The following is a 14261-nucleotide window of genomic DNA, read 5'->3' on the forward strand; positions in this document are numbered from 1 at the left end:
TACAGCCACGCTAGCCTTCTTCCTGCCGCTTTAACATGGCAAACATGTTCCCACACTGTGGCCTTTCCCCGTTCCTCTCCCTGGGACACTTGACCCCTAGAATTTAGGGCCTAGATCTTCACAGGGTGGCTTCTCTCATCATCCAGGTCTCAAATGTCACTTTCACAGGAAGAGCTTCCAAACAGTTTGAACTGATGTCAGATGAATCCATGCTCTCTCTTCCATAAGCTTGGGTATTCTTTTTTTTTTTTTTTAAAGCAATTATTGCTCTGATTTTTTTCTGTCTTAAAGAGTTCAAGGAGAAAGGAAAGGAGAGGGTGGAGAGGCCCCTTGATACATCTCACATAGTAAGAAGAGGCACCTGCATCACTGATGACAAAGCATAGGAACCTTAAAGAGAGACCCTCTAATTCCTTTTGGCTCCCATAAAATGTCAGAGAAACTTTCCTTTGGGTATAAATCAATCAAAAAAAAAAAAAAAAATGGAGCACTGGGTGGGAATTAGTCTGAGATCATTATTTCTCAATCCTCTCAAGACCCCAATGGAATCTGACATAGGACAGAAAGTTTACTGGATGCAAGGGGAGAAGAACAACTGAGATACATGGAGGCCTTGCACATCTCATACTGGCCAGCACCTCGCCCCCTTTTGTGATGCAAAGAATCAGGGTCCATGTGATAAAGGCAGGTGGCCTCTGAGGAAAATGCCACCATTTTCTAAGGGCCATGGCCTGGACACGATGACTTAGCTAATTTCCTTTCTTCCTCACCTACAACAGCTCACCTGGTGTGTCCCTGGCCCGAGTCAGGGGAGGGCTCAGTGCCATCAGCATCACCATCAGAGCAGCCATCCAGGAGCTTCCAGGGAACCACAGGCACACCATGCTAGAGCTCAGAGAGGACAGGGACAGGGAGCAGGCAGGTGTCACTCAGGGAGGGCTATGACCTTTCTTCACCTACAGCCCCAATAACACCAACTAGGAGACTCATTCTTTTGTTCTTGTATTGGGTCATCTCAGTACTGAGAGCCAATCAGCATCAGAGGTGGATAGCATCACCAGTTGCTGGTCAGAGATGCAGTAGGAAGGTCCTCTTCTGAAACTTAGAATTTCCTGCATTAAAAGCATTGCTTTGATTAGGCTTTACAGGTTTGGTCTGGTTGTGTCAGAAACACTGTGCTGGGCCCTGTTGTGAGGCAGCTCTGCTCTGGTCAGTGATGAACACACAAGTTGGAGCCTTTGGGGGTCATTGGTCTCTCTCTGCAGACAGAGCTGCTTGCAAATGGGTGAGTGAATGTGCTGGGAGCTGAGGGTGAGGGAGGTGACTGCAAGTTAGGAGGCCTTCACTTTTGTCCTATGTTTTAAAAAAAATCTTTATTGTTAAAATAATTACATACTAGTATGTCCCCTTATTCCTCTTGGACCTCTTCTAGGCCTCCCCTGCCCTCACCCAGGCCCCTGGCCTTCACCGCACTATTGTCTGTGTCCATGGGTTATGCACAAACATAGGAGTTCTTTGTTGATATTTCCCCACTTAAGCACCCTCCCCTGCCTTCCCTCTGAGGTTGATAGTGTGTTCTGTGCTTCTATGTCTCTGGATCTCTTTTGTTCATCAGATTCCACATATGAGGGACAACATGTGACACTGTTTGTCTCTGACTGGCTTAGTTCTCTGTTGTACCACAACTGAGTGTGCAGATTTGGGGAAGTGACTTACCTCTCACAGTTAGAGCCCCTGTGATCTTCCAGGTGTTTCCATACTGGGAAAGGTGTGAATCTGGGGACACCTTAGGAGCAGTTCCCCTAGTAACTGATGACTGACAGGCTGGTAGCTGCTGATTGGAGAGTATCATTGGTGACTCTTTACAGGGGGAATGTCACTCACTGAAGGAAATGGGAAGTTGTTCAATATTTTAACCTGAGTGAAAGGTTTTCAGGTTTATGTCCTGGTGCTGTCACTGAACTCAGGGCACCTGGGAACACACTGGAGAAAGGGCTTAGCACATGGCATCCATGAAAGAGAAAAATAAAAGAATGAAAGGACAGTGGAAGTACTGAGGAAGAAGTCACTAATAAACTGTTAAAGAGTAATAGTATAAGGTGATTGAAAAAATAGAAAATAAAGTTTCAAAACATATAATAGAGTCTTGAAATGCATAACTGTCACAATATCTATCTATATACTGTATATGAGGCCCCTAGAACCATAAGAAGTTCAAAACATTCACTGTTAACAACTCTTTCTCAATTTGGCACCCCATAAAAATAAAATTGCCCCCTGTGAAGCGTGTGCCCATGTTGGGAACCATGTCTTAAACGTTCTCATCACTAGAAATTTTAGTAAGTAGCTGTCATCCAGACTGACTGTGGCGTCATTTCCAATAGATAAAATACCCAATCTTTACGTGGCACACCTGAAACTAATATAATGCCACATTCCTGTTATACCTCCATATAATTGTTTAGTATCTGTTGTTTTGTCTCCACATGTTTTTTTTTTTCAGTTTTCTATTTATAATTTATTTTTAGATTCATACTATTGTAATTAGAGAAGATTCTTGACATGATTTTGATTTTTAAAAATTGTACTGAGACTCTTTTTTGTGACCTGGCATGTGGTCTATACTGGAAAAATGGTCCATTATTTGAAAATAATGGATATTCTTCTGATTCTGGCTGTAATGTTCCGTGTCTGTATAGTGTATCTATTCTAGTGAGTCATTTAAGACCATTGTTTCCTTATTGATTTTCTGTTTAAATAATTTACCCGTTGATATAAAGGGGGTGTTAAAGTTCCCTGCTATTATTGTCAACTCTACCTTTATGTTACAAATATTTGCGTTATGTATTTAAGTGTTCTTAATGTTTAATGCATAGATATTTACTAAGGTTATGTCCTTTTGTTAGATTGATCCATTTATCATTATGGAAAGCCCTTCTTTGTTCCTTGCTATAGTCTTTGTTTGAAAGTCTATTTTGTCTGACATAATTATCACTACTGCAGCTTTCTTTTCATTTCCATTTGCATAAAATACCTTTTCTATCCCTTCACTTTTTGTCTGCATGTGTCTTTTGAACTGAATGGGTCTCTTATAGGCATATGACAGGTCTTGTATTTGAATCCATGCAAGTCACCCTGTCTTTTGATTTGAATATCGAATCCCTTTACAATTAAAGTAATTATTGACAGGTATAGACTTATTGCCATTTTATTAATTGTTTTTTGGTTGCTTTTATACTTCTTTGCTCTTTCTTTCTTTTTAAAAAATTCTCACTCAAGAATATTTTTTCATTGATTTTCAGAGAGAGTGAAAGAGAGAAGGAAAGACAGAGAAATATTTTTTATATAGTATTTTTATTATTATTGGTTAAAGTATTACAAATAGTAGTACACATGTCTCCTTTTTTCTGCCATTGACCTTCCACCAACTCCCCCCACCCTCAGGCACTTGCCCTTACTCCCCCACCCCCAGAGCCTTGTGTCCATTGGTTATGCTTATATACATGCTAACAAGTTCTTCAGTTGATCTCTTACCCAACCCCAACACTCCCCAGCTTTCCTGCTGTAATTTGACAGTCTGTTCGATGCTTTACTGCTTCTGTATCTATATTTTTGTTCATGAGGTTATAATGTTCTTTATTTTCCATAAATGAGTGAGATCATGAAATATTGCTGTGAGATCTTCATTCCCCAGGTCAACCCTATCCACTGAGCCAAACCAGCTATGGCTCTTGATCATATGGTTCTTGTACATTGATGACTTTCTTAGTGTATTGCTTGGGTTCTTTTTCTACATTTTTCACTGTGTGTATTATAGATTTTTGGTTTTGGTTGCCATAAGATTCATACATAGCAAGCTATGTTTATAGCAATGATTTTTAAGTTGGTTGTTGCTTTAGTTCAAATGCATTCTAAAATTACATTGTATACTCATCCCCATGTTAATGTTTTTGAAATCATATTTTACCTCTTCTTTTGTGTGTGTATCCCTCAATGTATTACAGTGGTTTAGCTACTTTTGTTGTGATAATCTTTATTCTAGCTTTATAATTGGTTGATCTACTACACTTACAAATTTGCCTTTATCAGTGAACATTTTTTCTTTCTAATATTTTCTTATTTTTAGTTTTGGTATTTTCCATTTAAAGAAGTTCCCTTGACTTTTCTTTAATGCTTGTTGAGTGTTGATGAAATCTTTCAACATTACTTTGTCTGGGGAACTGTTTATGACTACTTTAATCCTGAATACTTAGGTTGTAAGTTTCTACCTTTCATCACTGAATATTTTGTGCCATTCCCTTCTGGCCTAAAAAGTATCTGCTGTAAAATCAGCTGATAGTCTTATTAAGGATCCCTTGTACATAAATAGTTGGTTTTCCTCTTGCTGCCTTTAAGATATTAAATATGGTGTATCTTGATATGGGCATATTTGGGATCATATTGTTTAGAACTCTCTGTGCTTTCTGGATTTGAACATCTGTTTTCCTCACCAGGTTGGGAAGTTTTCTCTTTTCAGTCATTATCTCTTTAAATAGGCTTTACATCCCTTTTTTTCTCTTCTCCTTCTGGGACCCCTATGATTCAAATGTTGGCACACTTGAAGTTGCCCCATAGTCACTTAAACTATCCTCACTTTCGAAAACATTATTTTTTTCTTTTTGCTGTTGTGATTGACTTTCACAACCTTGTCTTTTAGCTTGCTGACTCATTCTCCTGCCTCAACTAACCTGCTGTTGATTCCCTCCAGAGTATTTTTGTTTTCTTTTTTTTTTTCTTCTTCTTTTTTTTTTTTTTTTTTTTTTTTTTGACAGATTAACAACTTTATTCAGTTATAGGGCAAAAGCAACAGGATGCAGGAAGGGAGCGGGCAGTTTTTGATGATGATTTTATCCCAGCCACCTGGCTGCCCCCACTTAAGATCTGTGGCTGGACTTCTGTTTCTGAGACCCCTGTGTATGGAACGTCCTGAAGGCCACTTGGCACTGCACACCGAGTGAGGGGCTTCCCACCAGGACCAGGTCCTTGTGAAGACGCAGTGCCAGCCCAAGCAGTACTGAAGGCCAGGAGCCACAGATGCCTGGTGTGTGCTCGGCCTGCTGGGACCCTCACTTTGCAGGGGTAGCTACCTGGCCCAGAAGCTCCAGGGGCATCAGAAATGGGTTCAGGGGGCAAACCCCAACTGCTTGCCAGGCAGATCTCGGTTTGCTGGGCCTGGCATTCTCAGGGGCCTGGGGGTTGGCCCGACTGGACTCCTCTTGCCCCCTAGAGCCAGTCCCACAAACCTCAGCTTCTGGTCCCAGGTTCCCACTGCCCGGGTCAGACTGGGGGGCCATCAGGTGTAGGTATGTATCCATCATATGCTCAACCAGCGCTGCACAGGGCAGGTGAGACAGCTCCTCAGGAAGTGACATGAGCAGGTCAAGGACCACGGCTGACTCTGGTGGTGGATGGCGAGAAGGGTAAGAGGAGGTCAGGACTTGTTGCCTGAACCCCACCACCAGAGCCCCCTCCCCCGTTTTCACTGGCTGGGGAAAGCTCAGGGCCTTGGGAGCTGTGGGAGACTGATGACAGGTACTTGTAGATCTTTTCAAAGTCCACTTCGAGGTCTCCCTCAGCAGAGGGGCCAACAGGTGCTTCAGGGGTGGGGCCACTAGCCTCAGGGCTCGGGTTCTCTTGTCTGCTGGGGGTGTTAAGGGGCAGCAGTTTTCCACGCGCCTGCGTAGGCTTGGACGGCTTGGAGTACAGGAGGCTGACGGGCTCCACAGCCATGATGGTGAGCGCCTGTGAGAAAGCCACGGTCAGAGCTTCCTCCAGGGGGCCTGTTATCTTCTTAGCCAGGTCCATCCACACCTCCATGGGAGCTGGGGGCGGATGCCTTTGACCCTTTAGGCCACCTGGATACACCTTCTGAATGGCTTCCCGGGCCACACGGTTCTTGAGCTGCTGGAGGAAATCCCGAATCTCAGCCTCGCTCCGGCCCGGCAGCTCCCCGGCCAGCTCGACGGCGTCCGGCTCCGGCTGGCCCCGCCGCGCCTGCAGTAGCCGGAGCAGCTGCCGCTTCTCGAGGGCGCTCCAGCCGGCGGCGGCGGCCACCTCGCCCAGATAGCGCGCCGGGGCCGCTCGGGGCCGCTCGGCGCCGCGGGGGAGGCTTCATGCCAGCAAAGGCGGAGTTGGCGGGCCGGGCCGCGCCCCTGGGGGCGGGGCTACGGCCATATTTTTGTTTTCATTTAAATCAGTGTTTCCCAAACTTCTCTCATGATGAGAATCACCTGGTGGAGTTGTTAAAACACAGATTCCTGAATCCCAACTAAGAAGTGCTAAACTAGAATTTTTGAGAACATATAGATAAAATTGCATACCTAACTTAGTGCTCTGTATATAACATCTGTCTTAGAGCACTAGTTAAGTATACAATTTTACCTATATGTTCCCAAAAATTCTAGTTTTTAGCACTTCTTAGTTGGGATTCAGGAATCTGTGGTTTAACAACTCCACCAGGTGATTCTCATCATGAGAGAAGGTTGGGAAACACTGATTTAAATGATCATATTCCTCAGTTCTGATTGGTTGTTTTAAATATTTTTCTATCTATTTATTTAAGTTTTCATAGAGTTCATCTATTCCAATCCAGAGTTCATTGAGCATACTTACAACCAGTGTTTACTTTTAAGTCTTTATCTGGTAAATAGCTTATTTCAGTTTCATTTAGTTCTTTTTATTTTATTTTTCCATTTCTTTATTTGGAATAGATTTATCTGTCTTCTCCATGCGGCTGTCTCTATGTGTTTGATTCTATGAATTAAGTGAAGTAGCCACCTCTCCCAGTCTAGAAGGAGAGAGACTTGTTCAGGATCTTCTCTGTGCACGCCAGGTGTCTTTAGCTGGCTATTCACAAAAGTACAGAATCCTTCAACCTATTCCCTCATTTTGCCCTGTAGACAACCATTGAAAAATCTGTCCCGTTTCTATAGACAGATGGCTGATAGGTAGGAAAATAAACAGGTGGATGAAATGAACAGGTTTATCTTATGTCCTTTCTCCTCCTCTGTCTTATTAAACAAAACGCTGCATAGAACTCTGCTGCTCCTTGCTCACACGCACTGGGAGGCCCCCCCTCAGGAGCTCTCCTGCTCCCTCCAGTGCAGAGGCTTGCATGCTGGTGGCCCAGCAGGGAGCCACCCGCCCCCCTGGTGCCCAGCATTGGCCCTGGTTGGTGCTCAGAGAGGGACACAATGGGTTTCCTGTGACAGACAGGGAGTTTGCCAACACGCTGGAGGCCTCAGAAGCGCACCTTTCCCACTGGAGGTGCAGCTCTGTCCTGGTGGCCTCAGGGATCAACTCCTGGGGAAGGTGCACCTCAGGGCAGAGTCAGCACAGCACGCGTTTATCTGAGGCACAGAGACTGAGGTGTGGAGGCCATCAATAGACTAACATTGTAAAAGGGGGCTTCAGGAGGTACCGAATTAGTAACTTCATTTAAAAAATCTGAGAAATGTAAAGGATTATAGAAACTGTGAAGACATCAGATCCTTATAAGTGGCCTGTTTTTATTTTCCTTCTTTCTTTCTTTCTTTCTTTCTTTCTTTCTTTCTTTCTTTTTTAAATAACTTTCTGCCTTTCAGAGAGGAAGGAAGTGGGAGAGAGAGAGAGATAGAAACCTCAATGATGAGAGAGAATAATTGATGGGCTGCCTTCCCAGGCCTAACCTGGAATTGAACGGTGACCCTACTTCATAGGTCCACACTCAACTCTGACCACAGCGGCTGGGCTGGCTTGCATTTCTTACACTTGCTGTCCCCTCTCCGTATCCCTGGGGAAAGGAAACTGTGAACTTGTTTTTGAGGAGCACTGACATGGGAGACCACCGTGTTCGGTCCATTGCAGGCTCCCTCCTGGCTCAGGAACCAGCCCGATTACAGGATGGAAGACTCATGCAAAGCAGGAAAGGATGAAGAAAACCTCGTCTCCCTACTTCCTGTCCTTGAAGCCTGTGAGTGGATGATTTCACTCTGTATTTAATTGAGGAAAATTTTATTAAGAAATGTTGGCAGAGCTGAGCTAAGGTGCACAGCAGACTGCGAGGGTTGAACACAGAGGGAAGGGGAAGATGGAGCTGAGGCTCTGCAGCCAACACTGGACCTCCAGGTCCAGGGCTGGGAGGAACCAGCAGGGAGGGGCAACTGCGGGGTCAGGGGCCAGGACCAGCCAGAGCCCAGGTGGCTCGCGTGGAGTGAGAGCCCAGCAGGAAACCTCTATAGGCTGCCTATGGCTTGACAACAGGGTCTTTCTTGCACTGTCTGTCACCATGGCCACCTCAGCTAAGGAGCCCTGCAGACAAATGACAGTGCAGTTCCCAGGCCCAGCCAGCAGGGGCGCTGCCCTCCCAGGCCTCCTGCTGTGGCTCCCAAGTGAGAAGAAGCTCTGAGGCCACAGGAGGCAGAGCTGCTCTAGAGCTGCCTCTCACCAGCAGGAGGAGGGGCTGTCCTGTGGGCGGGGCCAGAGCCACCCCAGGCTCCCCCTCTGTCCCCTGGCTCCTCCCCTGCACCTTCTGTTCTATGGAAAGCCAATGGGGCCCTAAGAGGATTAAAGAGCCTTACCTGTGGGCTGAAGTCCAGAGTGTCCTGGGAAGAGAAGGAAGATGCTGCTTAAACATAGGAAGGTAAGTGTGACCCAAACACAGGGTCCCCGCCCAGGCCACCTGAGCTTATCCGGCAGCACCCCCACCCGCTGACACCAGAGCAGAGCCCAGAGCAGAGCCCAGAGCAGGGGCCCAGAAGCCCTCACATCCAGAGTCCTCAGTGAATACAGGGCCTGCTCCTCCATGTGCCCCAGGATCTGCACCCAAAGCCTGTGCGTGTGAACCCGTCTCTAGCCCACAGCCCTGGCTCCTCATGTCTCCACCCTGAGAACCAGGGGCTAGTGAGTCTGCGTTTCCAGGACACGGGAGACCCACAGGGAGAGAGAAGCCTCTAGGGCGCTGCCACCCCACAGCTCAGCCAGCAAAGCCCCGTCCCCCACCCTCTGGGGCCTCGCTGCCAGGGGCTCCTTACCTTTCCGCGCCCTGAAGGAGATGAGCAGCCCCGCCCCGAGGAAGAGCAGCCCCAGCACGAAGCCCCCGGCCCCACTCAGCACCTTGCTCCGTGCGGATCCGGACTGGGCCCCTGGGAGGAGAGGCTGGTTTCAGTGGGTTTAGCCCAAAGCACCTTCTCTACTGGAGACCCTGGGGGAGGGCTGGGGGTGGTGCTTAGGGGGCTGCCCTAGAGGAAGCAGAAGAATAGCCATTTCCGGAAAGAGACTGAGGTCACACTGAGCAGGTAAAGGCCCAGCACTGGCCTCAGGTGCCCTCACTCCTGAACCAAGGCCTCTGCTTCGGCCTCTGAGGGCTGCGGAGCCCGGGGGTGGTGACCCTCGGGACTTGGCCCGGGTGACAGAGCCGCAGACGCAGAGCAGACGGGGCTCTCCTGGGCAGGAGGGTGCCCATGCTGTGGAGGACGCGCCTCCTCCTGATCACAGTGGGCAGCTCAGCGTAGGCAGAAGCACCTGCCCAGCCCAAAGGGGGCGGTGCCAGGGCCAAGGGGCATCATGACGGGAGAGGGTGGGAATGAAAGCAGGGAAGGAATGGCCTCTCAGGGCTATGGGTGTCCACAGAGCGATCGCGGGCTGCCCTGTGGCCTTGCTGAGGGAGAGACCCCAGAAAAGGAAAACGGGGTGTGGGGAGAGGGACCCTGGCCTCAGGGACAAGCAAAGCCCCCCGGCGGGGGGGGGAGTGGGGAGGTCAGAAGGCGTCTCACTCCATTCCACGCTGATGGGGCTGGTGCTGCTGGGGTGCCGCACTTGGCAGGTGTAGACCTCCCCGCTCCGGGGCACTGTTTCCAGCATCACCAGCTTCTGGAAGGTCCAGTCCCCGTTCCGGATCAGGCCCGTGGACACCACCCCGGCCTGCTCTTCCCGGCCGTCCCGCAGCCAGCGGACCTCAATGTGGCCCGGGTAGAAGCCGTTCACGGAGCAGACCAGGAGGCTGTGGTGCTGCAGGCGCTGGGTCTTTGCAGGGGACACGGTCACTGTGGGCGCAGCTGGGACAGAGGAGGCAGAGGGAGACGTGAGCAGACAGGTAGGCCCTGGGTGTCCCCTTCGGCCTCGACTCTGGTCTCAGCCCCTGACCCGGGCAGGCCCCTCCCAAACTGCCCTGTGGCCACGCAGCAGGTAGTGCCATGGGCCTTCAGTCTCCTCCTCCAGCCCGGGCCACTGGATGGTAGAGACGCTGAGGAAATCTGGGGGAGTTTTCACTTGAAACAGCTCCTCATTGCTGATGGAAGTGTTCACAGATGTGTGCAAGGCACAGAGTGTGTGCATCAAAGTGTGGTTCTGGAGCAGCGCTGCCTGGGGCACATCCGGGCTCTGCCTCTTCCCGGTGATCCTGGGAGATCCTCTCTGCTCAGCTCCTCACCCACAAGGGGGTGATCATACTTCTCTCATGTGGAGAGAGAATGTGAGGAGAGCAGAGGGAGAAGCTGGGCCCCGGCTTGGGGAGGGTGGGACTCAGGGTGTGGAGTCCTGGGAATGCGGTCACCCCTGGAACACAGAGATGGTCCCCCTGGAGCAGGAAGAGGGGGATTCCCCAGCTCCGGGCTGAGTCCTGAGGGAGAGGGAGGAGCAGGGCAGCCCCATTATACCACTTATAGTGTTGCTCACTGAGCCACCCGCTCCTTCTCACAGAAGCCAGTCTGTTATTGGGATTCCTGTCCTTTTATAATTGTCTCTTTTCAGTCTGACATTGGAGCTCTGGGCAGGGCTGGGATTCATTGACCTGTGTGCCTCCTGCCTGAGACCAGGCTCAATAAATATAATGAGGAGAGAGAAGAGAAGTTGGTGCAGGAGTTGGAGGAAAGGGAGGGGAAACCTGGGAAAAACATTTTTATTTTACCCTAAAAGAGTAGGTTTAAGATTGATGGAAAATCATTGCTAGCAGCCTGGGCCTGTGTGGCTCAATGGTGGGGTGTGGTCCTACGAACCAGGAGATCATGGTTCAAATTCTAGTCTGGGCACATGCCCAGGTTGCAGGCTAGATCCCCAGTGTGGGGTGTTCAGGAGGCAATCAATCAATGATTCTCTCTCTCCCTCTTCCTTCCTCTCTGAAATCAATAAAAATATGTATATTTTTAAAAGTCGCTGCTAACAACTTTGCAAAACATTTCATTACCTTAAAGATGTTTAAAATGCTAACATGGAAAGTAACAAAAGAGAATGAAAACACAAGCCAGGAGCTGGAGAAATGCTGAATCCATGTCAGCAAAGGGTCCCTCTGGCTGCCTAGAGAACCGGAAAATCTCTGAGAAAAGGCCCAGACCCAGGGCTGACGGACAATAGGCCATTCCTAGAGCAGGAACAGCCATCAGCCAACACGCACGGGAAAAATGTTCCAGAACTGAGAAATGAAAGAAGGATGAATTAAAAGTAATAATCAAAATTTCAATTGAGTATTTGGCAATATTGAAAAAAGATTTAACAAAATAGAATGTGAGGTAAACTGCCACAATTCTAGAAAGTTAACGTGTAATTATTTCAGTACTGCCAGCGCGGTGTGGATGTCACCTCAGTGTGTGAAGTCACAAAGCTACAGTGTGGTGCCTGGTCCCATCACCCCTGTGTCCACACAGGTGCACGAAGGGGAACAGACACTCCGACTAAAGGAGCTCAGAAAGGCCAGGGGGCCCCGGAGGCCCCGCCCTCACACCCAGCCTGACCCTCCCCCAGGGAGAGGCTGGTGCACCCAGCACCCCTATTCTAGGGCTCAAGGTGGGGTGGGGGCAGTTTGGCCAAGGCAGACAGACTGTCTCCTCACACTCCCCACCTCCCTCCCTCCCCTCTACTCCCCAAACCCTCCCCTGACTGGACACGGATGGGGACCCTGGCAATACCCCTATACAGGACAGGACCTCAGGGTCCCCACAGCCACCCCCAGGCCCCTCAGGTGCTCCTCACAGCCCCGGGTGGGCACCCTTCCCCCCGCCCCCGCCACCTCCTCCCCTGTCCCTCTGCCCCCGCTCACTGTGCAGCTGCACCAGGTACTCAAATGCCCTGTAGCTTTTTCTGCAGAACCAGTCCAGTGCGGTCTGCAACCGCTCCATGTAGTCCTTCTGGCTGTTCATGTACTCAGCGATGGGCCGCCCCAGCTCCGTCACCGCGATGAACTCCCCCAGGTCGCTGTCGAAGCGCATGAACTCCTCCTGGTTGTAGATGTGTCTGTTCAGGAGCCACACCCGCTCCGTCCCGTTGGAGAAATGACACTCGGCTTTCCCATGCCACAGGAAGTGTGCTGCGGGGACAGAAGGACCAGTCACGCGAGTAAGAGATGATGGTGACGCCGCCCAGTGCGGGGCACCCAGGCGGTGGGCACACAGGACCCGGCACCCCACTGCCAGCACCCGCCCCCTCCTCTGGGGCTGGAGGGAGGCCACAGGCAGGGAGCCCCTGGGACCTCAGCCACTGGGGACCCCTGGGCTTCCCGCGGGGCTCCGGGCTCCAGGCTGGGCGAGGACTGTGCAATCACCGCCTCCTCCTAGACCCCCCCTCCACCCCCCCAGCCTTTCCCGATCCCATACCGCCTCCTCCTGTCACCCCCTGGGCAGGGAATCCTGTGCCAGGCCCAGCTGCCCCGGGTTCAGGCAGGAAGCCAGGCATCGCCCTCCGCCCTGAGCTTAGAATTCACCAAAGTGCGGGCACAGCCAACCCCAGGCGGTTCACTCAGGAGGGAGATGCCAGGGAAGGGGGTCTGGAGCAGGGACAGCAGGATCCCAGTTCCCTCAGGGCGGGGCCAGTGGCCTGAGGGACAGGATGTGGCCTGAAGGGTGTGTGTGTGTGTGTGTGTGTGTGTGTGTGTGTGTGTGATTGGGGGGGGGGCACATTTCAGGGGAAGGCACTGCCACCTGCGAAGCCTGAGGGAACCCATGGCCTCCTGGGAACCAGAGACCAGGCTCTGAGCCCAGACAGTGGGCGGGAGGGGACAGAGCCTGGAGGAGTCGGGGTGCTGGGAGCCTGGGGGTAAGTGAGGGGGCCTTCTGCTCCCTGTAGCGGAGAGTACTGACGAGCTCAGGGGTTACACCCCAATCCCAACAGGGCGCCCTCTCTTTCCTGCATGGCCAGCAGGAGGCGCAGAGACCCAGAGCACAGCAGTGGAGAGAGCCGGGGGATGGACGGGAGCTCTGACCCCTCGCTGGTGGGGGAGTCCCTGCAGGAACGGGAGGCCCTTCCTGAGAACAGGCCTCACCGCGATGGGGACTCATAAGGAGAGACGTGGACCGTCAGCAGACACGCGGTGACAGAACTCATGGCGTTTGGACTAACATCTCATAAGGCAGATAAGAAGGAAGGATTTAAAATTCAAGTGACTGAATGGATTCAACAAGGAAGTGGTGAATTTGTGTAACTGTCTGGTGTGTGTTTGTTCAAAGGGCTGGAGGGGCCCGTGGGTCTTGAACCACCTGGAAAGCAAGAGTAGACTGTGTGTGTTTGGCCGGCTGTTCTATTTGGTAATGAAATGAGCTAAAGAAAACCTGCACTGGAAGGTGCGTGTGTATGAAGGTGAGTCCAGAATGTTCAGAAACAGCCCGTGTCCAGCAGTGTTCTCCACCTCAGCACTGTTGACCTTTGGACCAGATTGATTCTGTGTGGGTGGGGTGGGTGCTCTGTACACAGTGGGCTGCACACGGCATCCCACCAGTTGTCAGAGAACCCCCGTGTGACCCCAAACACAGCTTTAAATGTGGCGGATGTCCCCCAGGGAGGAAGGGGTGTGTGTGTGTGAACCTTCTGAGAAATTTGGGATGAAAGCCATTGTTGATTACATAGCAGCTGAGAATTACAATAAAAATTAAGCCAATATTATATCTGTGGAAAGGCTTGGTATATATGGAATTTATATATTTTAGGAATCTAGTACCAATGTAGAGTAATTTTTTTTTTTTTTTTTTTTAGCAAAATAAATTTGTTCAGAGCCAAGATCCACCTGTTTCTTTGCCTGGCTATGCGAGAAACTGAACATTGTTGCTAGTAGTCAAATGTAAAAAGGGCTGGCCAACCTTAATGGCTCTGAATGGTCAGAGCTATCAATTCAGGGTTTACTTGAGATAGTGGTAGTTAAAGCAACTTCAACTTGTTAATCATGTGTAAATTCTTGTTGATTTTCTGTTGTTGAAATTTCTGCCTAAAGGATGTCTTTATTCTCAGAACCTCAATCAAAGGGATGGCAAAAGGCCAGAGCA

At 50.0% G+C, this 14261-nt stretch overlaps 1 protein-coding gene and 1 pseudogene across 6 annotated transcripts in view; both read right to left on the bottom strand.

The window, feature by feature from the left end:
• Nucleotides 1-14261, bottom strand: part of LOC311626185 (DLA class II histocompatibility antigen, DR-1 beta chain-like) — a gene marked incomplete at its 5' end in the record, with an annotated part of 58545 nt that overhangs the window by 23870 nt on the left and 20414 nt on the right. The window contains 5 exons of one of the 5 annotated variants that reach the window (XM_084891236.1): nucleotides 7929-8328; nucleotides 8598-8621; nucleotides 9051-9161; nucleotides 9792-10073; nucleotides 12050-12316. The exons of 2 other annotated variants lie outside the window; for them this stretch is intronic. In XM_084891236.1, coding sequence (XP_084747362.1) covers nucleotides 8315-8328; nucleotides 8598-8621; nucleotides 9051-9161; nucleotides 9792-10073; nucleotides 12050-12316 — 698 coding nt within the window. In that variant the 3' untranslated portion in view covers nucleotides 7929-8314. Of the gene's footprint in view, nucleotides 1-784; nucleotides 892-7928; nucleotides 8329-8597; nucleotides 8622-9050; nucleotides 9162-9791; nucleotides 10074-12049; nucleotides 12317-14261 lie in introns of those variants that run through there. 2 more of the 5 variants (XM_084891235.1, XM_084891232.1) reach the window with 2 other exon arrangements.
• Nucleotides 4818-6169, bottom strand: LOC311626180 (snRNA-activating protein complex subunit 2-like; annotated as a pseudogene). Its single transcript, XR_014797058.1, has 2 exons — nucleotides 5523-6169; nucleotides 4818-5437 (listed from the first exon to the last, which is right to left on the bottom strand). The product of XR_014797058.1 is annotated as an snRNA-activating protein complex subunit 2-like (transcript).

Source organism: Pipistrellus hanaki (genome assembly GCF_964339955.1).
Source record: "Pipistrellus hanaki genome assembly, chromosome: 7".
Taxonomy (NCBI): Eukaryota; Metazoa; Chordata; class Mammalia; order Chiroptera; family Vespertilionidae; genus Pipistrellus; species Pipistrellus hanaki.